The sequence below is a fragment of the Lepidothrix coronata genome, unplaced genomic scaffold, assembly GCF_001604755.1.
Source record: "Lepidothrix coronata isolate B3197 unplaced genomic scaffold, Lepidothrix_coronata-1.0 Scaffold183, whole genome shotgun sequence".
Lineage (NCBI taxonomy): Eukaryota > Metazoa > Chordata > Aves > Passeriformes > Pipridae > Lepidothrix > Lepidothrix coronata.
This window is the reverse complement of record NW_016690363.1, coordinates 1469565-1493604: the sequence shown is the minus strand read 5'-3', so window position 1 is coordinate 1493604 and position 24040 is coordinate 1469565. Positions and strand designations below refer to the sequence as shown.

Genomic DNA, 24040 nt, shown 5'->3' with positions numbered 1-24040 from the left:
GACTGCTGCTATGTTACCCCAAGTGTTTACCTAATGAACCTCTTCCTACAATCCTGAAATGTCTTTTACGCCTTTCTTAGCACCAAAAGTCTTGGTTGCCTTCCAAGTACTTTACCAGGCAGTAAAGCCAATCTAACAGTTCACCGACAGGGGGTGATCTCCTTCCTCTCTTTTTCCTTTCAAGGCTCCTCTGCCTCGGTGCACCCTTTCCCGTGTCGGTTCTGCTACTCTGCTACTGGCCCTTTAACGAGCCGGTTCAGATCACCAGCCCAGGGGAAAACCTTCTCTGCCCTGCTGGGCTGTCATTTTTGCTGGGTAGTGAGTTGAAGGGTCGATGAATGGCAGCAGCAGTAAGCACCTGGACTGTGCCAAGGGTAGTAATGGGAGTTGTGAGGAAGAACACAGACAGGTAGTGTCCCACCTCGTGGTGCTGAGCTGTTAAAACTGTCTCAGCTTTCCTTGCGTGCTAACAAAACTTGTCTTACTGTCACTTCTGCTGGGAGGTAATCTGTTGTCTCTCTACAGTAATTAAATTAATCGACTAAATATATAAATAAATATCAGTAATATCACTGATCATGGTGTTCATTTCCATATTGAACTGCATAAAGGTATTTCTAACTGTCCACTGAAGCTGCAGCAGAATGACCAGTGTGCACTGGAGGTCCACAGAATAACAGCTGCCCTGGAGTTGGAGTCCAGCAAATTAGACAGACATCCAAAGGTTCAGCTCAGCTGTTTGGATTGTTCTAGTAAATCAGCCTAGTTTCTGCATCATGGCAAAACTGAAGCTTGCAGTATTACATCAATATTAAAAAAATATGTATCAGAGCAGGACTTCTGCTCTTTGCTGTATTAGGGTTCTTTCAAAGCAGCTGAGGGAGGTGACTGGCAGCCACTTTGAGTCTGAAGCTGTTGGGCTCCCTCCCCTTACTAGTTTGCTCCCTCCTGTTTTGAATGAGGCACGGCAGGATGGGGAACAAGTGGTCACTGGTGCTGCATGCAGGGAATGAAGGCTCTGCCGTCTCTCTACCCCACTGCAAACATGGCATCAGCTGTTTATCAGAGTAACACTTCCACCCATAATTCCCAAGCATTTTGGAACCACTGCAACCTTTTCCCCTTACCCCTGTAAGTCAGCAGTGCTTCGTCAAGGAACTCCGCAGCCGGGCGGAAGTGTTTGGAGATATCCATATCTGGGAAATCATCCACCTCAATGCCCAGGTACTGGATATTGAGACCGTTGTAGAAGCTTGGTCCTGTGTAGACCCCTGTACCATGAGCTGCATTCAAGACGTGTGTGATGCCCAGTCTCTTCAAACGGCTTTTGTTCACTGCGACGCTTCTTCAAGAAAGAAAAAGAGATGTGAGGTACAGTGCTCCCTTGGTGGGTAGGAGAGGAGCTGCCTGCTACAAGGTCTACAGAACTCCCTGTCTGTGTTATTCATCCAACATGTGGCTCCACTCAGACCTTAATGTCCTGTGAGAGTCCTACAGGTATTTCTTTCCAGTACTCACTGGAAAAAGACAATGAGAAACCTGCATTCACCTGTAGAGCCACATGCTCCGTTTCCACTACAGCTTGATTTGAAACTCATGCTGCTATCCTGGGTTCAGGCTGTGTACTTATTTATCCACTTTTATCCCTCCATAACTGCTGCTTTACATTATATCCACTTCTAATTCTGTCTGGTCACTAACACAGGTGTCTCGGACAGCTGAACCATGGTACAGAAGTCCTAACCATCTCCACTTGACACGTGCTATGGCATTTCTTTTTTAACTCTCTTTGACATAATAAAGACTTCAGTTCCAATTTCAGGGCCAAATTCCAACCAGAACAGTGGAATTTGGGCTCATTTGCCTTTTCCTCTCCTAAACTGCTGAAGCATCAAAATAGCACAGGAAAGCTGCTGATTCTATTCCAGAAGTATTTACTTTTCAGTGCATAGAGATTTCTACGAGCGCAGTCTGAAAAACACTTTGGGGCTCTCTAGGGATGAAAGGTATTAGATACATGTAATACATGTTATGCCTTCGATGGTTCCATTTGACCCTTCACTGGGAATCTCACGCAACTCGATGGCAAAAGCCAACACTCACTTTTCTGCTATGAAGACATTAGGCCAGACTTCATCCACAGCATCCCTGGGGGTCTCCAGCCTGTCCTTCACGAGTGCCCTCTGCAAGTCCATCACACACGGCGTGTTAAACAAGCTGGTGTCATCAATCTTTTCCTTAACTCGGTTGTACAGGTCTTCCACCATCAGCTGCTGCGCAGACTCCAGCATCCTGGGACACACTGAATCTACCCTGACCTCCTTTGTCTTCAGTTCTGGAATAAACTGACATTGTAACTCAAAGCATGTAAAAACAACGCAAACATATGGCCTGTCATTAATTGTGTCTGGGACAGGCCTTCTGACTTACTTTTTCCCCCCCAGAACCATCACACTGTTCTGTCTGCAACGTGTGCAGCACCTGCTTATGGGAAGCGCACATGGCACTGCCCTCTCAGTCCAGAGACCCACACTGACCAAAGGCCTGGGAGTTAAGGGCACCCTTATCCCAGCCCCAGAAGAATGCAGCTGCTCTCTACGCCTCCCCGAAGAGGGGAAGTAGAGAGGGAGCTGCTGAGCTCTTCTTCCTGGTATCCAGTGATCAGACAGGTGGGAAGGGTTCAAAGCTGCACTGGGGAGGTTAAGATTGGACACTGGGACGCATTTCTTCACCGAGAGGGGGGTCAAACACTGGAACAGGCTTTCTAGAGAGATGGTTGATGTCCTAGCCCTGTCAGTGTTTAAGAGGAGTAAAACAATGCCCTTAATAACATGCTTTAACTTTTGGTTAGATAGCTGAACTCAGATGATCATTGTTTGTCCCTTACAACTGAAATACTCCTATTCTATTCTATTCTATTCTATTCTATTCTATTCTATTCTATTCTATTCTATTCTATTCTGTTCTAAATTCAGTTTGTTGCAGTGAGCAACCAGCACTCAAACTACATTCACCATTGTGGTACATAATTCTGCCACAGATTCATTCCACAACTTCAAAGGAAGTCACCAAACCTTTCTGTAAATTGTTATTTCTTTGTGATTTTCACCTCTGCCTCAGGTGGGGTTCTCTCATAAAGGTTTTTTTATCATTTTAGGATCTCTGGATGACAAAAGGCAAAACTAGTGCAACTCAGGTCTCTATTACTTACACAGCTCTCTCATCCTTGCTCCTCTTACCTTCACTGATTATTTGCTTGGCAGCCACAGCAGATGACAGATGGATTGGCTCCATGAAGATGCTCTCTGTATCAGTGTCTGATATCATGGAAAACCTGCCAACCAACCACACTGCCTATTAGGCATTGCCCTCCACTGGGATCCTACCGCCAGGACCCCCTTTGCACCCATTCCAGAGGGGAGCAGCAGGGAACTGGAGCACAGAGGATCTTTTAATTGCAGAAGGGAAGCCCCAGCTCTTCTCCCACCCCTCATTCCCACCCTGCTCTCCAGCATGGCACTACAGACTTTAAATATGCCCTTGGTATCCAGTGTTTGCAGGATGTAGACAGGTCTCATGGAGAGAAGCTTCATGGACTGGGAGTGCAAAACAATTGCTTGGAGAAGTGGAGAAGTTTTTCGGGTGGAGAAGATGAGCGTCTGGGTTGAGACTGGGAGGGGGATGGATCACAAGGAGCAGTCTCACAAGTAGCTCTCACTTAGACAGACAGATAAAAACATTGTCCTAACTAGAATTTATTGAACAATTCCAAACATCAGATTACATCAGGGTGTTGGGTTTTCTCTCTGCTGGCTAATCACCCACAAGCATCCTCTGAGTTACCACAAGCTGCAATGCAAGCACTGAGAGTGAAGCCCGTGACTCTCTCCCTCAGCACGTTGGTCACTTCATAGCATGAATCTGTGGTCAGTCTCTCCACTCACACAGTGTTTCACAGATTTCACAGAATATTCTGAGTTGGAAGGGACCCACAAGCATCATGGAGTCCCACTGTTAAGTAAATGACCTGTACAGGGATCAAACTTTGGTGTTATTAGCACCATGCTCTAACCAGCTCAGTCAATCTGTGTTGTCCAACTGCAGGTCAGAAACCATTATGACACCCACAAGCACCTTTGAAGGGAGTTCTTTGACACACAGTGTGATTAACATAAGTTTTTGTTAAGCAAAAAAGGGGCCACAATCTTGAAAACAACTATCTTTCCATTTGGGTCCACCTGTACAATCCAAGTACATCTTCCCTCATTTAGACCATCTTAACAAAATATTTTACAGAGCTTTTCCCCTGATCTACACCATCTACATTTCCTTCCAAATAGATGGTACAGGTCATTAGGACAAGTTTGCTGCCATCACAGAAGCTCTCTGGCCATGCAGACTTGCAGTACTTCCAACAGTGTTTGTTTTTGTTTAATTAAGGCAGGTGAGGAAGGGTGATTAATATGCAGTCAGGGTGCAGCAGTGTCTGGAGAGCTGAACTGCTTTCATGCTCCAGAACCAAAACAGAGGGCACAGCCATTGGAAACCACTTAACAGGCTCATCTAGGTCATTTAGTTGAGTTCCAGCACTTGTCAACCGTGACTGAAAGTAATCCTTTTCTAGTTCTTCAAAGGAGTTTATGAGATGAGCAAGGGGAGTCTCAGTCTCATTTACAGGAGCTGACACAAATTAGTAGCTATGCCCTGCCTTCAATTCCTTTTGCTGTAAAGGTTGCCTCCAAGCTCAATAAAACCATAACAAGTGGTAATAACCTGCCACCACAGCCTCAACAAATTTTACCTGTGGCTGCCCCGAGCATCTGTGAAACACAGGGGTGCAGCACAGCCCAATCCTGGAGGCTTCCAGGGCCTTGTTCTGGATGGGATAGATCTTATCAACTTCATCACTGCTTTTATCATTGACAGAGAGAAAAAGGGGAGAAAAAAAGGAACAGGGAAGGCAAGGCAAGGGGAATAAACCGGAGAGGTGCTTCTCTTCATTTTGAGTGAGTGATGAGCAGATGGAGAAGGATTTACCAAGTTGAATACATAATTTTTCTTTATGTTAGCTCAGTGATCTTCCTCATCAATTCTGAAATGCTTGCAGCTAAATGCAATAAGCACTCTGTCTTGATTTTTCTGCAGTGTCCCACAGTTAACAGGAAACATTTCATAATCTCCTACTTGTTCAGGGCCACTGGGGCAGGTTCTTTTCAAACTCAATCCCTTCCCCTTGCTTTCAGCTAAAGCATCTCAAAGGCTACAGCAAGCCCTGCAGAGCATTTTGCTTTAGGAAGAGTACAAAGGGATGTATTTTTCCTTGTATTAGGAGAAAACACATCTAATCATGCTTGTTTTGCTTGAGGTAACTCAATTTCTGCTTGTGCTGTGACAGCCTTCTGTTCAGTGCCTGAAGCCTGTAGCTAAAGTTGGCTCTGAACCAAACCCAAATCCAAAGACCCTTGGTCTTTCTGGAGCTGGGAAAGCCTAATATCGACATTAAAAAATCCACAAGTCCTTATAATGGACAGAAAGATTTGGGAAGAGTTGAAATTGTATCAGAAGTTTCAGCATGGGGATGGATATGACAGGGCGAGACAGGGAAGAGGGATGATACCACCCCACAGTAATGCAATTTGTCCCCCCTGTGTGCACATACTCTGCCAGTGGGATTAACTAGCACAGGAGCCCTGTCTCCCACGTGCTCCCGGGAGGCTGTGGCAGTGGTCTGTACTCACCGGCTGGGCGAGGGGCTGCGCAGGTAATGGGCCTGCACGGCCTTCACGTCCGGGCCCTCCTCCTCCTCCTCCTCCTCCGGCACCACCGGCTCGCCGTCCGAGTCCCTGCCGCTGGCCATGGCGGCTGCCAGAGGATCTGCTGCACGGGGAGCAGGGCAGGAGGGAGAACCATTACAGAGGCCATTCCCAGCTGTGGGGCAGCAGGGATGGGGGGTACAGCAGAAGGGGCTCCCTGTGAGGAGCCCTGGCCACGAGGCACCTACACTGGCTCCTCCACCAGGGTGCCTGCCATTCCCAGGGCCTCACGCAGCAACCTGGCTGCTGCCCAGCGAGCACCAGTGCCCTCCTTGCCTGTGAGTAAGGGTGCAGGAAGGCCAGGAAGGAAGGGGTGGAGGGGCAGAAACTCTATACCCCCCCTTGACCGCACGTGGTGGCTGGAAGGAGCTGTACAGAGCCAGAGCAGGGCTGGAAGGAGTGTCAGGGGCAAAGAAACATGAGACCTCCCCAAAACGAAACGCTCCTCAAGCTTAAGGCCGAAGGTGCTTTCAGGCTTGGGACTTTGTCCTTCACTCCTTTGTGTGGAGGCTGCCGCGCTCACCCTGGGTGTGGGAGAGCGACGGGGATGTAGTTCAGGCAGGAGTGTGAAAACGCCGCAGCTGACACCTCCCCGTGTCCAGACACACGGACTGTCACCCCACTGTGCCACAACAGCCGGTGGCAGCTCCACAGGGCCCCAGCACCAGCCTCGGGAAGGAGGATCACAGCCCTGTGCCACCAGCGGGGCTGAGGAGCGGCTGCCACCCACGGGGCAGGGGAGCAAGGAAAGGGAACTTACCCCCTGTGCCTGGACGACTCCACTGGGGGTCCCTGCTGGAGGCACGGCAAAAGAGTCCACTGAAGACAGCAGGGAATGGCACTGGGAAGAAAGCAATCAGCTGCCCCCTCTTGCTCTCTCTGCAGCTTCTTCATCGAGGGGCAGGACAACTGTTGGCACCAAACCTTTATCAGCTCTCTAAATATAGCTGTCCTGACACTGGCTGCTGCATTGCACGGAGAAGGAATTCAGTGCCTCACAGACAGCAGCTGGTCAAGCACTTAACTCCTTCCCCGCTGTGGGCTGATCCTCTGACATTTCCAAGCAGCAGGAAAGAGCCCAGAGCCAGTGAGGCTGGACCTCTGCCTGCAGGGAGCCTCCAGGCAAGTGGGATCCTGCCAGGCACAAACCGAAATCCCGGTATGACCTCTGATGTCCTTGGGGATCGCAGTGCAGGACGAGCCATTTGAACTTTACCAGAAGCAAGCTACCTGTCAGCTACCTAGACTTCTGTAATGACTTTGACATGGTCCCATACAACATTCTTACCATTAATTTGGAGAGAGATTGATTTGATGGATGGACTGTTCAAAGGATAACGAAGTGGCTGGATGGGATCCAGTTACAGTCAGTGGCTTGGCGTCCAAATGGGGATCGTCAACAAGTGGTGTCCCTTGGGGATCCCTACTGGGACCAGTACTGTTCAATATCTTTAATAATGACACGGACAGTGTCATTATTTCTGAGCCACCCCCAGAAATTCTGCAGATGACACCAGGCTAAGGGTGCACTTGATCCAGAAGGAGTGGGCCCATCCTCCCATGGAGGAGAGGGACTTGGGAGTACTGGTGGATGAAAAACTGGATGTGATCCAGCAATGTGCACTGACAGCTCAGAAATCCAACCATATCCTGGGCTGCATCTGAAGTGTGACCAGCAGGCCAAGGGAGGTGACTCTCCCACTCTACTCTGAGACCCCACCTGGAGGACAGCATTCAGCTCTGGACTCCCCAGCACAAAACATGGATTTCTTGGAGCAGGACCAGAGGAGGGCCACGAAAATGATCAGAAGGCTGGAACACTTTTCCTATGAAGAAAGACTGAGAGAGTTGGGTCTGTTCATCCAGGAGAAACACTTTTCCTATGAAGAAAGACTGAGAGAGTTGGGTCTGTTCATCCAGGAGACCTTATTGCAGCCTTTCAGTACTTAAAGGGGATCTTAAAAAAAAGGAGAGAGACTTTTTACCAGGCCCTGTAGTAACAGGACAAAGGGCAAAGATTTTAAACTAAGTGGGTAGATTTAGATTAAATAAAAGGAGGAAATTCTTTACTGTGAGTGGTAAGGCACTGGAAAAGGTTGCCTGGAGACAGCTGTGGATGCCCCATCACTGAAGTGTCCAGGGGTGGGTCGGATGGGGTTTTGAGCAACCTGGTCTAATGAAAAATGTCCCTGTCTGTGGCAGGGAGGTTGGACTAGATGATCCTGAAAGGTCTCTTTCGACCCAAACGATTCTGTGGTTTTGTGATTGTATGATCAGCTGATTTTTGTTCTTGGAAGAGCTAGGACTGAGCTGTACCGTGTCTTCTCCGATGCCTTTTCAAAAAGGAAACCTCTGGTTCCCATTTTACTCCCCAGCAAAGCTCACAGGCCAGGCTGGTCCGGGGCACAGCCAGATGAAAGCCCAAAGTGCTGTTTGCCTACACTGGGGGCTCCAGTTCTGAGTCACGCGATGACGTCCCACTGTTGATTCCCTCTGCAAACAAACAAGCAAATGAGAAAGCAAAGAAAGGAAGTGGAAAAGGAAACTCACCCATCTCATACCACAGATACCTTTGCTACTGCACTGTGCTGGGCAAGGGCCTGCATTCCGTCCTTCCTTCCTGCTTGAGTGCTGCATCCCCACATCCGTAGGGATGCCACACCATGGCAGGGAAGAGCCATGAAATGGACACTCAGGTCTTTATGTGCCCACACCCCAGACTTATGTTAGCACAGTTACTGGGGTGAGCAAGTAGGAACAAGAGGAAGTGGGATATTGAATCTCAGGTGCCATATCAAGGGGAGAAATGGATGACTGATTACAGGCTTGGAGAGATCCTAACAGTTTCATGGACAAAAAGAGGATGAATTGTGTTGATCCTGCAGCTGCCTCCTCTGGGCAATGCAACTTTTAGCCACTTCTGCAATGCAGGGACATATGTGTTCTTGTTAATTACTGCTAATTGAGGCAGGAGGTGATCTAAAGATGATTGCTTATGGACTGCCTTATGATTGGAGAACAGAGCTTTCAAAGGGCCTAAATGTTGTAGGAGCACATTTGCCACTGACACCCAAGAAAAACTGATGCTTTTAAGTCACTGAGCTGCTTCTGAAAATCCTGTTTGTGAATCTTTAGCAGCAGAGGGATGGTGGCAAGACCTGAAGGCCCTGCCATGCCCACTGCAACCATTCAGATTTTGAGATGATGAGAGGATCCCGTAGGCTGCAGACTGGTGGAGAATACTCAGAGCAGGCAGCCTGGCAGCACCCCCTCAGTGCTGGATACAGGTTGTTGCTTCTTGGGATCAAGATGACCATGTAGAGCAGAGGCAAGGATGATGGGAAGCTTGGCTAAGGAACGTTTACACATGCCAACATAGCAAAAAGTAAGTGTTTGTGCTGTAAGTGGTTGTGCCTCTGTCACTGGTGATTAATGTATTAATTCATAAATGAATCCAAACTGAACAAGGCCAGGTGCTGTCCTCTTGGGTGGGAAAGGTGGGACCTCGAAGGGAGATTCCTCTTTCTCTTAACTAACAGAAATTACTTTAATTTATAGTGTTAGCACTATGCTACCAATGCATTAATCCTCGTTGGCTTTTACAGGCAAGCTTTATCAGTGTGTATTTCTGGCAACACAATGAAGTCACCCTGATTTCGTGTTAAGCTTCTCGTGTCAATGGCAGTTTCATTTAAATAACCTAATAATATCCCCTAAAAACCCTACATATCAGCAAAAAGATTCCCCAGAGCTGCAGTCATCAGCAAAAATAAGACTTCCAGGGTTTGCCTTGCCCATGGGTGAGGGATGAAGCAGCTGGTATGCGTCAGCCTCTGCTGGGACACAGGCCTGTGTCAGCCTAAGGAGGGCCATGGCAAAGCTTTGGCAGTGCTGCTGGTACCTAAGGCAGTTCTTTTAGCTGTGGTGCCAATGCCTGTGGTTTTGGCAGCTCACATTAGAGAGGGAAAGAAAATCAACCCAGAAACAAAATTAACATTGCTTAAAATTGCCCAATTTGGAGCAGTCTCAGTCTGTTCCTGAAAAACTGCACCTCATGGAACAGACCCATGCTGGAACAGTTTGTGAACAACTGTAGCCTGTGAGAAGGACTCCTGCTGGAGAAGTTCATGGAAGACTGTCTCCCGTGGGAGGGACCCCACGCTGGAGCAGGGGAAGGACTCCTCTCCCTGAGGAGGAAGCAGCAGCAGAAACATGTGATGAACTGACCACAACCCCCATTCCCATCTCCCCGCAGCACTGGGGGGGAGGAGGGAGAGCCTGGGAAGGAGGGAGGTGTTTGTAAGACTTGCTTTACTTCTCATTAACCTGCTCTGATTTTGATTGGTGGTAAATTCAATTAATATCCCCAAGTGAAGTCTACTTGGCCCATAACGGCAATCAATGAGTGACATCTCCTCATCCTTATTTCAGCTCCTGAGCTTTCATTATATTTTCTCTCCCTTGTCTACCTGAGGAGGGGAGTGAGAGCAGCTTTGGTGGGCTCCTGGCATCTGCCAAGGTCACCCCACCACACCACAGGGCAGCTCTACTGACTTCTCACAGGTAAACTGTACATTTGCCTCCTGCATTTAACCTGAGACCCCCAATGAGAACTGTCAGGGAAAAGTGACAGCATAAAAGTGCCTTTCCAATCCAGGCTTAAATAACTAAAAAAAAGCAACAAATACAGTGCATCTGAACAAGCACCTTAATATCAATTTATGTAAGTATCAGGTGTTGAAGCATATGCTCTCTACATCACACAGGAAACCAGTCTTAGCAAAGCCTCCAAAACAACAGAACATTGTCCACCTCAGTGCCAACTTATTTACTTGTGATGCAATGGAGTGCAGGGTAAAACTGTTCCCACCAGGGAACTGACTCCACACCAGCATTGCCACATGGCCATGACAAAAGGCAGCCTGTCCCTGTTACTACTCACTCTACAATTTTTCCCTGGCTGCACGGAAGATGAGACTGACCATGGTTGCATCGGTTGTGAAACCACAGATTCTTGGAATGGCAGACAATTATTAATGCCCACGAGGTACTGTTAATTTAGAGTTCTCTCTTGTCCCAACGGATTGGGATTGATGATTTCTATGAGACTGAAAGGAACTTCCTATTTTTAAGATTACTATCTGTCCATCAAATTTAGCTGAAATCAGTCAACTGGGTTTTGAAATTAATGGGGGAAGAGAAGAAGGAGAGGTTGTATAAATGATAGTGAAAGTCATATTTGTGTGAAGAGGGTAACAGTAGGCTGACCAAGTTAGTACAGTGTCTGTCAGAAACTGTAACCAACTTCCTATGGTGAACACTCAAAGCTGTTCTGTAAAGAATTGAGAATTAACACAGGAAGTATGAGCAGATGGTGTACAGTGATAGCATTTCTGTCACCATCTCTGATTCACTTAAAATATTAAATGGGAGCAAATTCAGAAGTGTGGAAGCTGCAGTAAAGATCCTACATGTCTCTCCCTGGAGGCTGTGGGATAAAGTCACAAAGATTTTGAAGTGTTTAAAGGAGGTAAACATTTAAGAAACTCATCCTTGTAAGGACTATCATCCTTGTGGGCTCCAAAGAGGATAACGGAGACTACTGACGTTGCTCCAATTTTGTTTACATCTTAAGTAATTTGTAGTTAACATTTTGAGGTTAGCAATCTGCTTTTGGAAAATGGCTCTCCCCTCTTTGCAGGGTCCCTGCCATCTCCTAACGCCTGCAGCCAACCAAAGATGAGACACATACACCAGGATGAATTGTTCTACCATCTGTCCTCATTTGGAAAATTCCCAAAGAATTAAGTCTCTGTACTCTTATGTGCTAACAGTTCGAGGAGAACTGAGGTTATGTGTAAGGAACAGAAGTATAGATTGTCCTTTCTATCAGAGGGACTTCCATGCACTTGCAAGTTTCATTGTCTTGGAGGTATTTTGAACAACTGTCATATGGAGCACGAGGCAGCCCTCAGTGGGGATTTTGGCAGGTTTACCATGCTAGTTTGAGGTCAGCACAAGGGCAAGATACAGATCTACTTCAGTGGACTAAACACAGATATCCGGTGTAGACAACCACTTTCAGGGTAGCCTCCTTCAAAAAACCAAAGCAAAGTTCATCACGACTATCACTGCATTGTAATCTGAAAATGATGTCTAAGGACGTGAAGTCCCCATCTAAGATGCCTAAAATGATCACTCACACCCTAAAAGCGACTTTGTCCCTCAAATGGCTAGAAATGGAGCACAGGTGACTATCCCAGATGGAAGCATCCCTTGCTGCCTAGTGGCAGTGAAAACTTCAGAAGGCATGCTATCCAGCTGCCCTCAGTCAAATGTAATGTCAGAAGTTTGCCCGAGCTGCCATCAGTCCTCTTTGTATTCTTCAGTCAATCACAGGAGCAGTTATTTGCGCCTTCCCAATGCCCATCCAGAGCACGGGAGCAGTGCCTGGGTTTGTCCTCCTGGGCACACAGCCAGCACCTGTGAGCCATAGTTTATCTGACTGCCCTTTTCTGCTGAAAGGGAGGAGCACCTTTGGTACCTACAGCTGTTGTGCAAGCCACACACTGGGCAGCTGAACAGCAGGCTTAAGAGAGTAAGAACCTGGCTGAGATGTATCTCACTTTTATTTAGATAACCCATTAGTGACCAAATTCTCATAAATTGCATATTCTTATGGGTATTTGGAGTAAGTGGAGTTTCGCACCTCAGTTCCTTAAAGCCTGGATGTGGGCTGCTACCTGCATGCTGAAACACTTCAGTACCTTTTTTACTCTATGCCTAGGCTCCCTTAATAAATATTTGAGATGAATGAGGCTGACCCTCCCCTAGTCACCTGTCGCCACAGGCATGACTTCAGCTGTGCTGTACACTCCACTCCCAGTCTCACCGCACCCTTCGGTTTGTCCCTTCGCTTGCTTTACGTACCTGTGTGTTAGGAGAAACTGGGAAAGGCAGTTTAATTGTGGAGGAAAGTTCACAGCCAGGGAAGGAGTTCACAAGTCTCCTCTCTGCTGCTGGGCAGGGAGTGGCAAGCGATGTCAAAGCCTACTGGTGATCCGGCTCGTCATTCTGGCCCGGAGGGGAGTGGCAGACCTGGGAAGAAGCACTTAAAAAGAGACTGAGGAAGTGAACCTGTGATGCCACTGCAAGGCAGCCATTCAGCTAAAGCCAATTACTTATCCAGCCACCTAGAGATTACAAGGAAGAGCACCCTGAGGTGAAACAAAGGAGAGATGAGGGGGACGGCAATGAGAAGACTTGGGCTGTTCGTTTTCAGTGCAGGTAAGTACTAATTTGGTTACGTCCTCAAGGGCTGGGTAGAAGAAAACAGCACTGCAAAGTCTGAGCACTCCAGTGTACTCTGTGAGTTGCTTTTTTGTTTAGTAAAGGTTCCTTTGTGTTTATGATCAGACAAGTGTGTGCACTGTCTGTGTGCCAAATGTCCAGACACACGGGCATATCCTAAAGCTGCAAGACAGTGGGGAAAAATGCTATTCTTCATGAGGCTGGAAAAGATCTTTTAAAAGCAGTTTTACTGGTTTCCATTAAATACAGCATTTATCTCTGAAGAAGGAACTTCCTCATCTGGGAGTGGAAAGATCATAGAATGGCCTGGGCTGGAAGGAACCTTAATCTTGTTCCAATGCCCCTGCCATGGGTAGGGACACCATTCACCAGACCAGGCTGCTCAGAGCTCCATTCAACCTGGCCTTGAGTCCTTGGGTTCTATTCTTCTATACATTAATCTGCACGTACTGAACATCTCTGTAGCCTAAATACTACACTGATACAACTTGTGATCCCTATATATTACTCACACCAAGGGGATACACAGTGATTCCTACTAAAGCACGTAAATCAGCCTGCTCATCCCGGGCCTTCATCACAGTCTTGCCCTTTCTCACCTCTGCCTTGCAGAGCAATTCCAGTTCTCAGTTCCACCGCTTTTTATCCTGTCTCATCTTCTCCTACCAATGTTCCCGTACCTTCTTCCAGGCTCCAGACCAAGTTACACTCATGGAAATTGCTTGGGTTTTTTTAACCAAAAATCCTGAAAACCTCACTTCGATAAGACCCACGAGAAGGAAATTCAGAAAGTTTAACGTAACTAGAAAAAGTGGATGTGCTCTATATGCAACAGAGGTCATGATTTCACGATCATTATGGAAACTGTGTAACACCATTGCTATTCACTCCCCTTTTTCATTATTCTCACCTTTCATTCGATCTAAATTATGGATGGGGAACTTTTCAGAGCAGAAATATGTATGTTGGATGAAGCTCTTCTTGCCGGTTTGGGCAGAACTCAAATGGCAATGATTTAGTGTTAAAACACTGGCCTGTGAAAAATTTCTGGAGAAGGTACAGCAGATTCCTGCACTGCACCTGAGTGGAGAAACTGCACAGCACATGGCAGTGCTGCATCAGGATTCTGGTGCTTGGCTGACTTCTGCAGTACAGCTTTTCACTGCAGTTGTGTGAGTAACTGGTACTGTGAACTCCTTGGTGCAGGAGAAGACACAAATGGCCATTGTGAATCAAACAAAATATTTACTTTTACTGCAAATTTCACGTTCAAGAGGTTTTCTCTCTCCCGCTTTGGAATTAAATTTTAGCTAAATTCTGAGGTAAATGAATTAAAAATCAGAACATTTCCTTATAAAAATGAAGTAGAACACTTCCTCTTTTCCTACTTTTCTCACTAGCCAAATCTACCATAGGAAATCAGCACTAATAATTTTGCTTGATCAGAATCTCATTTTTTTCAGCAAACAAAATATTTCTCTAATTGTTTCTAGCTGTATTAATTTCCCTTCGATCTATTAACACTTAGGAAGGAATGTGAAAGCAGACATGTCATTTTTTTTCTTTGTACAAGTACAAATCTTAAGTTCAGTAAAGGGAGATAAAACCTTTCTCAATTTCTTGAAATGTTATAAATGTACTAATTGACAACACCAAAACAAGTAATTCTAAGGGTTAAATCTAGGTGACACTGTGTCTGTTTGTCCTCTCTCCTTTTATGGAGTTCTTTCCAAACTGGCCTCCCCTCCCTCCAGCCATACTTGGAATAGATTCTGTTCTCCCTCAGAAAAAGAGCTCCAACCCTTGAAAAATGAACCACAATTTCTACACGTGCTGACTATGAAGTGAAATGTGGTGAGAAAGGGAAAGGAGGAAATCAGCATGAGTGAACAGCATCCCAGAATGAAACTGTGCAGCTTCCCTGAGAGAGGGAAGCTCTGGGATCCAGAAGGATGTGGGTGACAAACAGATGAGCATCAGAAGTGGGGCAGTGGGGTGACAGCACCAGATGAAAAAGCAGTCTCGGTTGTTACGGGCTGTGTCTCTTGCACGTGGTGTTTGGTTCAGCTGTTCCCCAGCTCTGCACCAACCAAGACATGTCCAGAAAAAACAGAAAGATCTTATTTACTGTGGGATTTGAGTCATCCAATTGGAAGAAGAAAAAGAAGCCTAAGGGTTGGGCAGTTTCTTCTCTGCTTTGGGGCTCAGTTAACCTGTCAGTGAACCCCAGCCTGGTAGAACCAGTTTGAGTGACAAAAGGATCCGGAAATGGGTTTTGCTCCATCTTCTAGTACAGACAATGGTGCTTTTCACCTAAATGCAGGAAAGCACCTCTATCCAGTTGCAACAAGCAAAGAGAAAGCTTTCACAGGTGTCTCTCATACCAAGGGGATATGAGAACAACAGTCAGAGAGAGCCCTGGGGCTATGCAAACATGGGCCTTGCCCTGGGTGCTCCAAAGCAGGGAAAAGACCTGGGAGTGGCTGCAATAAAAGCATTCGAGAAATACTTTGCCCTGCTGGTTTCCTTCTCAGAGCTGTCAGCAGCTGTAAATGAAATAACCTCCATGAGAACAGAAACCGCCACCGCCATGTTACAGAGGAAGAGGTTAAAACACGGGCCTAACTAATGAACTGTGCGAGAACACAGAACAACTCGTTGGGTGGCAGGGGATGCAGAAAGATGAGAACTTTGGCTAAAAGCACACTCCTGTGCTGGTCTAATTACCTGAATTGCCACCTGCAGGTTCTTAGCTCAGTGGCAACAAAAACCTTTTGGGTCCCTAGACTGTTATTTTCTATCATTCGCTCCTAGTCAAGGATCTGGTCGTGCTCAACTCACCAAAGGCTTTCTCTCTCACACTGACCTGATGCAAGTAGCTGTGGGCTTTTCCTGTCTAAAAGGACAGGTATTCACAGCCAGTTGGCAACTCAAGGTGCAACCCAGACATTCCTTTCTTTCTCTCTTGCATGTTACACTTCCTTATAGATCTAATTTGGCCAAAGTATGGCAGAATGAGGACTCAGAAGTTTGCTAGATGGCAACTTTTCAGACAGCTCCTCTCCAGGGAACACTGACTCAGCTTCCAGGAGCAAACCTTCCCCACTACACGCAGCGGGCCCCTCGTAGGGATGAGCATACATCTGTGCCCTCCTTAACCCTCCTCCTTGCAGCACCATGTCTCTCTTTGCTGTGGAAGTGCCTTTGAGCAGCACTTCCTTTCCTGCCATTGACATTCTTTCCGACTGATTCGGTTTGGTGCCATTAAAAAAAACAAACCCAAACCACAAACAAACCCAAACACAGAACCCACACAAACTGTTAGGAGAAAACAGGTGTTTTTAACCACGGATCCCCCCCACAGGCATGAAGGTCATCTGTGGCAGGGCAGAGGTAAATGTCCATCTCAATTCTGAGAACAACTAAGACCTGCCCACTAGGTAACGCTCAGACGTGATGAATTTACAGCAAGTCAGATGGAATACAGTGTACAAGAAACACCTGCCCTGTGCCCTGCATGCTTCACCAGGGCACAGAGGGATTTCTGTTTATTCAACTCTCAACTATTACAGTGCTCCAGAGGCAGGAGCTTGAGTTCTTGGGGAAAGGTGACTACGGCCTTACTCATTTTTAAAAACTAATAGCTAGTCTTCTCTCATTTCTTTCAATCGCTCTTTGCTTTTCTAAGTTTTTCTGTTTTCAGGGCATTGCATGAACAGGTTTTGATTCCCTAGCACAAAATGTCGCTTTTCTATGGACTTGGATTGAAGCAAGTTATTTAACAGTTTTCCTGATCCCTGAAATTTGACAATATCAGTTTGTTAGTTTAGCTTGAATCTTTAAGACTGCTGATGCACTTGCAGTACCTGTTTATCTGTCTCCCTCTGTATATTCTGAACTGTCAAAGGATGTCAGTCACACTGAAAGAGGGCTCAGGGAAAAAAAAACAAACAAAACGTCTTTCTAAACTCCATGGTGAAATATGTCTAGGCAAAGAACCTTCTTCTTCTCTTCCTCTTCTCTTCTCCCTCAAAACACACAACGGAGAGCAGAGTTTAGCTCTCGGCCATCCTGTGCAGCAGCTCCCTATAGTCAATCACCCACCTCTTGCTCAGCGGGGAACGTCATGGATGACAGCGGGAATGTGGGGTCGCTGTGGCACGTGAGAAAGCCAAAGAGAGCAAAGGTGGAACCCAGATGCTGTTACTCTTGCTGAGTGTGGAATTCATTCTCTTCCCAGTTCTGGCGTCTGCTCATGCCCTCACTGTGGAAGCACCTGCCAAGCAGATACAGGTGGCGCGGGGAAGGAACGCGACCCTCCGCTGTAATTTCAAAACTGAGACTTCTGTTGACAGCGGAGACCTTGTTGTCTGGAAGAAAATCACCAGTCCGGTAAATCATAAAGCAAGACGTGGCAGGGCATCCAAGAGGGGGGGTGGCAGGGGAGATGGAAGCAGGACTGTGGGTGGGAATGTGTGTTGGAAGAAAAATGTAGTTTCTCCAAGACTTTTTTTAATCTCAGAACTGAGCGAACAGAAACGCTGATCGAGATGCAATTTATCCTGAACCTCCTGCACGACACTAGGCAAGCCCCCACCCTTCTTCTTCCTCTCTCTTGGTCTCACAACTGGTTATTGAGGATACATCACTGTATGTTAAATGCTCAGATACCTTCTAAAAAGATATGTATACTTTTAAGTATGTGTGTTATACATGTATGTTTATATATATGAATATCTTTGATACAATATAAAAAGTTCCAAGTTGATGGTAATAGTACATGGAGAGATTCTTGAGGCCTCCTACATTCATATGGAGTATCTGAAGGTAAGAAGACTTTTAAAGTTCTCCTTGACCTCTTGGGAATTAGTGAGAAGGGAAGCAGCCTTTGGAGATCTCCTTGCGAGAACTGCCAAGGGTTTCTTCTCCGAAGATCCTTCCTGGAAGAATTTGTGTAACCATGGGGGAACTTGACTGACATGTGGATCTCGGACAAGTCTCACGTTGTCCTGCCATGGAGAGGAAAGGCGAATAAGCCCCAGCAAAAGAAATCAGTGGTCTCTGATTTCACATAAGGTGGGAAGAAGGGAAGTCTGGAAAGAAACACAGATCCTTTTGAATTTCTATGTTTTTCCTGGCATTTTGTGAAACTGGCGCAGCTCAAGGCCCTCTTTCCCAAGCTGCTCCCAAGAGTGGGCTAATTCATTGGGTTACATTGTAGACTCACACATTGTAGACTCACATAGAAGGAACTGAGACTGATCCTCTTCCCTCCCTCTCTCCCAGATTGACGCTGTCACGAGGTATTTCGACGGGCTCGTACAGTATGGCCAGGGCTACGAGAACCGTGTCCAGTTCACTGGTGACGTGGACAGTGGGGACATCAGCGTCACCATCAGCGAGGTGACCATGGAGGACAACGGGACGTACGTGTGCAGCGTCCGCCTGAGGAACGACCCGCCCCGGCAGAGCGCGGTCCTGTCCCTCTACGTCCTCGGTGAGCAGGGGCATGGAGGCAAAGCCACTCCCGTGAGATAAAACTGCCCTTCCTCTAATATCCACGTTGTTTTAAACAATAGATTTTCTAACGGGGGGGGGGGGAAAGGAAGTTGTCATCCACAATTACATCTCTGGTCTTTTCCTGCTACTATGGAAGTGGGTCGGAAGGCTTAGAGCATGCAACTCCCTCAGATACCTGACTCTAGAAAACAGTCTTTAGAGTTGTATAGTTTGCTTTCCTAGTAATCTATACCTCATTCTAGAGCATTCCTCATACCCCCTGTGGCTTGTCATACTCCAGTTATCAAAGGATAACACCTTACACCATCAGACACACCCCAAAAAGCATCTTACAATTCCTTCTTGGCTTTCCAGTGCCAAGAAGGGAGAAAAAAAATAGGTACAAATTCACTGGAGTTCCTTTGAGAAGAAGGTGGTAGATGCAAGACCAGCCTCTGTTTAGCAAGAGATGGGCTGAAACAAGAAACTGCGTCTAATTAATAGAACTACTTCCTTTTTTCTTCCTTCAGTTGCACCATCCAAGCCTGACTGCAGGATTCTGGGGACACCACAGTATGGACAGACAATCAATCTAACCTGCGTGTCTCAGGAGGGCTCCCCAAAGCCCAAATATACCTGGAAAAGCTTCAACGTACAAAATGAGCCCCGCGCACTAGAAAACACAGAGGGTAAGGAAAATTCAAAGATATCAAGTCCCTGAGCTCTTTGCAGATGAGGGCTGGACAGATTTTGAAATGCAAATACTCTTCAGGCTTTTTCTAGATCTTTCCCCGATTAGGATTTTGAAAAGTTGTCCTTTTGATACAAGACATGCTCATGAGTAACTCAGCAGGGGGAAAAGCCCTGTAATCTGAAGTAAGCACGGTCAGTAAGTTTTTAACTTCAGCTCCCACCTGCTGAGGAAGCTGTCTCTCCCTGGAAGCAGCCAGAAATAATTACTTCTCAACTGCTGGGTGTAAGGGGGGCATTACATGAAGAACAGCATCGACTTTTCTAACTGATTTGTCTTTACATCCCAGTTTGCTTGGCAGTGACCATATCGCTTTCTAGGGTGAAGGAAACAAAAGCTGGCTCTGGAAGCTACTTTAATTCCAGAGAGGACTCCTCACCTAGAGGAAGGTGGTGTGAGAAAGTTACACCATTACTGGTTTGAGCATAAATAAAAGAGGCTTCTGGTTCTTCAGGACTGATACACGGGCCCAAGTATTTTATTTGCTTTCAATTTAACTCAGAATCTGTAAAGAAAAGGGAATTGAATTTCCAAGGTAGGACCTTTGGTAGAACTATTTGTAGAGAAAGGAGGGTTTAATACTCTTTTAAGTGTAGCAGTGACAGAGGGCTCATATTTATTCCATTAAACTTTTGTTTTTTCCTGGCCTGTCCAGCTTCAGAAAGACTATCTGAGCCCACCCTTCCCAGTTTAACTTACTGGAGGGGGTAAACTAAATATGATGAGACTCCACAGGATATTCAACACTCACTCAAGCTGGTTCTTGCACAAAACTCGCAAAGGATGAAACATCACCGGGGACACGAACCTTATTCACCTCCCTGGCCACTGAGTGGTGCCAGCGCATCACACACAGCCCTGAGCACACGGGACTTGCTGTAGCAGCAGCTGCTGCTTCTGCTGCCATCCTGCTCTCCCCTGGGTCTCCTCTGATCCGTTTCCCGTGTCCCAGCAGTGAGCCGACTGTCCCCTTGTGCCCCAAGCTGGTTGGACTGTCGCTACAAGCAATTTTTTTCTGTGTTAAGCAAGTCCTACTGCTGCAAAGTGTGCAGAACCCTGTCAGGAGACACTCCAAAATTGATAGCATCTGACCCACATTTTTCCCGGTTTGACTCCCTTTTGATTTAACAGGAGGATTTACATTCCAATTATATTCTGCAACTTTGAGAGATACAAACATCGCACCAAAAAAAAAAATTATATAAATAAGCACAGGCAGTATGTAGAGACTAAAAGAAAATAAAAATAAAAAAGATCAAGCATGCAGTCCATCATTTCTCAGTTTGCATGCTATTCTACTATCTGGCACTAGGCGCCAGCACAGACTAAACAGAAAGAAGTGAAATCACGGGGAAAATAAAATAGGAAAGTCCCTGGTAAGTATTCAGTCTTTTGCTTTTAGAGCAAGGATTTGGACCTTGATCCTAAGAAAAGGCACGGACTACACATACAAACATCAGCTGGAGATGTAACGAACAAAGCTGACTGCCTGACTGCCTAAGCTTCAGCCTACGGCACTGAGCTCTGTCAGGCTGGACACAAAACACCAGTATCATAACAGTCATGTCACTTCATTTCTTTCCCTTCGTTTATTTTCACAGCCTGTGTGGCCTCTCCCAGACTAGAAAACTTTTCCCCCTACTGCTAAATAATTCAGGTCTGAAATCCTAAGAGCTGGAGAACTAAAGAGCTTTTTCCTGTTTTACAAGTTAATTCATCAGAGGGCCAGTTCTGAAAGCCAGATGGTGGTTTGGGCATCTTATATTTCTCAGCAAAATCCAATGCAAAAAAAAAAAAAAAAGCTTTCACTAAGCACACACACTTCTCTACCCTCCACCTACAATTTTCTTTCTAAAATGAATGTTCAAATACCACAGATTCCCTGTAATCTAAACAGAACGCTTCCGTTTGTCCTCCCACAAATCACACTAAAACCCAGCGATGAGCACGGCAGCTCCAGAGCCAGCCAGAGCAATCCATCAGCTTTAAGCACCTCTCATCACTCCAACCACCCCGGGCTGGAATTGAAGGGCTGCTGTCCCCACTTCCTTCCCTGCTTTAATTCTTTTCTCTTTTGGACTGGATTTGTGTTTCGCCACAGGGGAACTAATAACTCTGAAGAACGTCTCAGCGGATACCTCTGGCTTCTACATCTGCACTTCAACAAACATTGTGGGGACGGAGTTTTGCAACATGACGGTCAGCGTTGTGCCACGTAAGAGATGGGGCTGCTCACTGGAGGAGCAGGACCAGAGAAAGTACCCAAGCTAAGAGGCAAACGGTTAAGGGAGGGGAATGACAAGTTTGTTATCTGGCTTCTGCATACCTTTGAGAGACCCTCTCCACTGGTCTGGTGCCAGTAGAGCACTCACTAACTCACAGAATTAGTACAGCAGTTGCTCAGACTCAGGGGCTCCTCCCTGTCACTAATTGCTCCTGCAGACTTATTGACTACCCAGTACAGAATTAACTCCAGCTACTGTAGTCAAACAAATGTGGCTTCCACTCAGTCTGGATGTGGTAGTGAGGTCTGACACCTGCTGGTGGGGTTTGAAGCCCAGTGATTGTGCTGATCATCATCCACCCTGCCGAGGGCTAATGCTTTCCTTCCCCTGCAGCATCCATGAACATCGAGGGCTAATACTTTCCTTCCCCTGCAGCATCCATGGACATCGCTCTGTACGCCGGGATCATCGGCGGAGTCATCGCTGCGATCGTAGTGATCGGGATCTTGGCCTACTGCTGCTGCTGCCGGGAGAGCAAGGACACTGACTATGAGATGACGTAAGTGCCTCTGCCTGCAGGAGTGAATGGAACAGATGAAGGGCTCTCACTTCCCCTCCAGCATCAACATATGGAGTAGAAAGCATAGGAGGAAAAAGGAATCAAGGGAAGCGTGCGCTGCTTTCCCCTTTCGGTTTCCAGCCTCACGGCTCCCATCTCTTCTCATGGAGTATGTCCAGTAGTGCCAGACACGTTTGTGGTCTCTGGGGTAGAATCAAAACCTTGGAGGTGAATTAGCATACATGCTGTGAAAGAACAAAAAGGAGCTCACACACCTCTTGCATCACCAGCAAGGCTTAATTTATGGAGTTCTGTTTGGTACAGTTCCAATAAGCTTACAGCAGTGTAAAGCCACTCTAACACAAAATCTCTTCAATAAAGTTTCTAGCTGGTTTTAATTAACATCTCTACTCCTGAACAATGTTTTAGGGTGCAAGAAGAGAGGAATGAACCCTCCAAGGACATGCCAACGAGGCAGCAGAGCGCAGAGGAGGATGATGCAAATGCATGAAGAAAGAAGCAGGAGGCCAATGCCATCTTCAGGATTTGCTGAGGCACAGACACCACTGTAGAAAAGAAATCAGTCCCTCTTTCTTACTGCAAGAAATGAATAATAAAATGAAAGCTAATGGCTCTGCCTTCAAGTTCTGGGAGAGAACATCCTTGTTTCCCTGCAAAGAAGTGCTTTATGTACAATGAGTGCTGATACAGAACCTCACAGCAGAAAAATGCGTGTGGAGAACTGTTTCACCCAGTCATCCAAAAATAACCAGTCTTTTTAGACTCCCCCACTTTCTGAAAAAAGAAACCAGTCGGGTCTATTTGGAGAACAGAGTTGCTGCTGTATCCCCAGCTCTGGAGATGGCTTCAAGGTCACCAACTGCAATTCATCGAGGAAGGGAGGTCTTGTTTATGGTGCCGTGCAAATGTCACAGCTTGCAGCACTGTCCAATACAGCAGCTTCTTCTATGGCCGTCAAAGCAAGCTGATTTTTAAGGACATTTTATTAAATGTGTTCTTTGTATATATTATACATGCACACATAAATAAAGGTATGGGAAAAAATTTTTAGATGATCAGTGGAAGTCTCCTGTCTGGGACAACGATGCACTCTAATTCATGGGTAAGAAGTTAGATGGACTTGTAATTGGCAGCTAATAAGATCCAGAAACAGGCTAATAGCCTAGATACTGTCAGACTCCTGAATTTCTGAGTTCAGAGAGTTCCTAAATACTAATTTTCATTATGTTATTCTTTCCTCCTGATTGTTGCATGGGCAAGTCAGAAATCGTCCCCTGCTCCTGCTCCTGCTTCTGAAAAAATGACAGTGTGAGAGCATGTACACAGCAGGTACATCTTTAACTAAGAAAAAAGTGGAGGGGGAGGGAGGGAAGAAGGAAAAATACCTTTTTATTCAAAACTGTAACAATTTAATCAGAAGCGCTTCATGCGCAAGATGTGTCCAAACACGGAGAGAACTCCTACCACTGGTATCTTTGGAAGAGAGTGGACTGTCTGTCCAAAAGACTGTCAGCAGGGTTTTAAAATTAATTAACAGCTGGTTCAGGGTTGGTTGGTGGTTTTTTATTTGTTTGTTGTTTTGTTTGGGTTTTTTTTTTTAAAGACATGTTCAATAAATTACTTACAGTAAAATATTTATCCTTTCAAAACTCACTTTTGCATCTTCAGCTTCAGGAGTTTCAGAAACTTACTGCAATGCCTCCCACATACCCTTTACTCTCAAATAGCTACTGTAATGAAAATCTAAAATTTAACTTCAAAGAAGAACCAGCAATCCTCCTACACATGACCAGAATTTTCTAGATTTTTAACTACGAAAATCACTCCACCAGAACTGTTATTTTGGCTTGCTTTCTGGTTG

The 24040-nt window shown here is 46.2% G+C and overlaps 2 protein-coding genes across 3 annotated transcripts in view; one reads left to right on the top strand and one right to left on the bottom strand.

Annotated features, from left to right (window-relative positions):
- The window catches only part of DUSP27 (dual specificity phosphatase 27 (putative)), a 31874-nt gene extending 26017 nt beyond the window's left edge, over positions 1-5857 (bottom strand). For both annotated transcript variants that reach the window (XM_017830753.1, XM_017830752.1), the window contains exons 1-4: positions 5739-5857; positions 3240-3334; positions 2104-2335; positions 1128-1345 (exon numbers count right to left, since the gene is read on the bottom strand). In XM_017830753.1, the coding sequence (XP_017686242.1) occupies positions 1128-1345; positions 2104-2335; positions 3240-3334; positions 5739-5857 (664 nt within the window). The remainder of the gene's footprint in view (positions 1-1127; positions 1346-2103; positions 2336-3239; positions 3335-5738) is intronic.
- A 4504-nt stretch (positions 5858-10361) lies between these two features.
- Positions 10362-23691, top strand: GPA33 (glycoprotein A33). The gene is made up of 8 exons (XM_017830723.1): positions 10362-10376; positions 12841-13100; positions 17365-17516; positions 18411-18621; positions 19154-19312; positions 21476-21589; positions 22035-22158; positions 22588-23691. The coding sequence occupies exons 2-8, from the start codon at positions 13052-13054 to the stop codon at positions 22667-22669; spliced, it is 891 nt and encodes a 296-aa protein (XP_017686212.1). The 5' UTR covers positions 10362-10376; positions 12841-13051; the 3' UTR covers positions 22670-23691.
- The last annotated feature ends 349 nt before the right edge of the window (positions 23692-24040 follow it).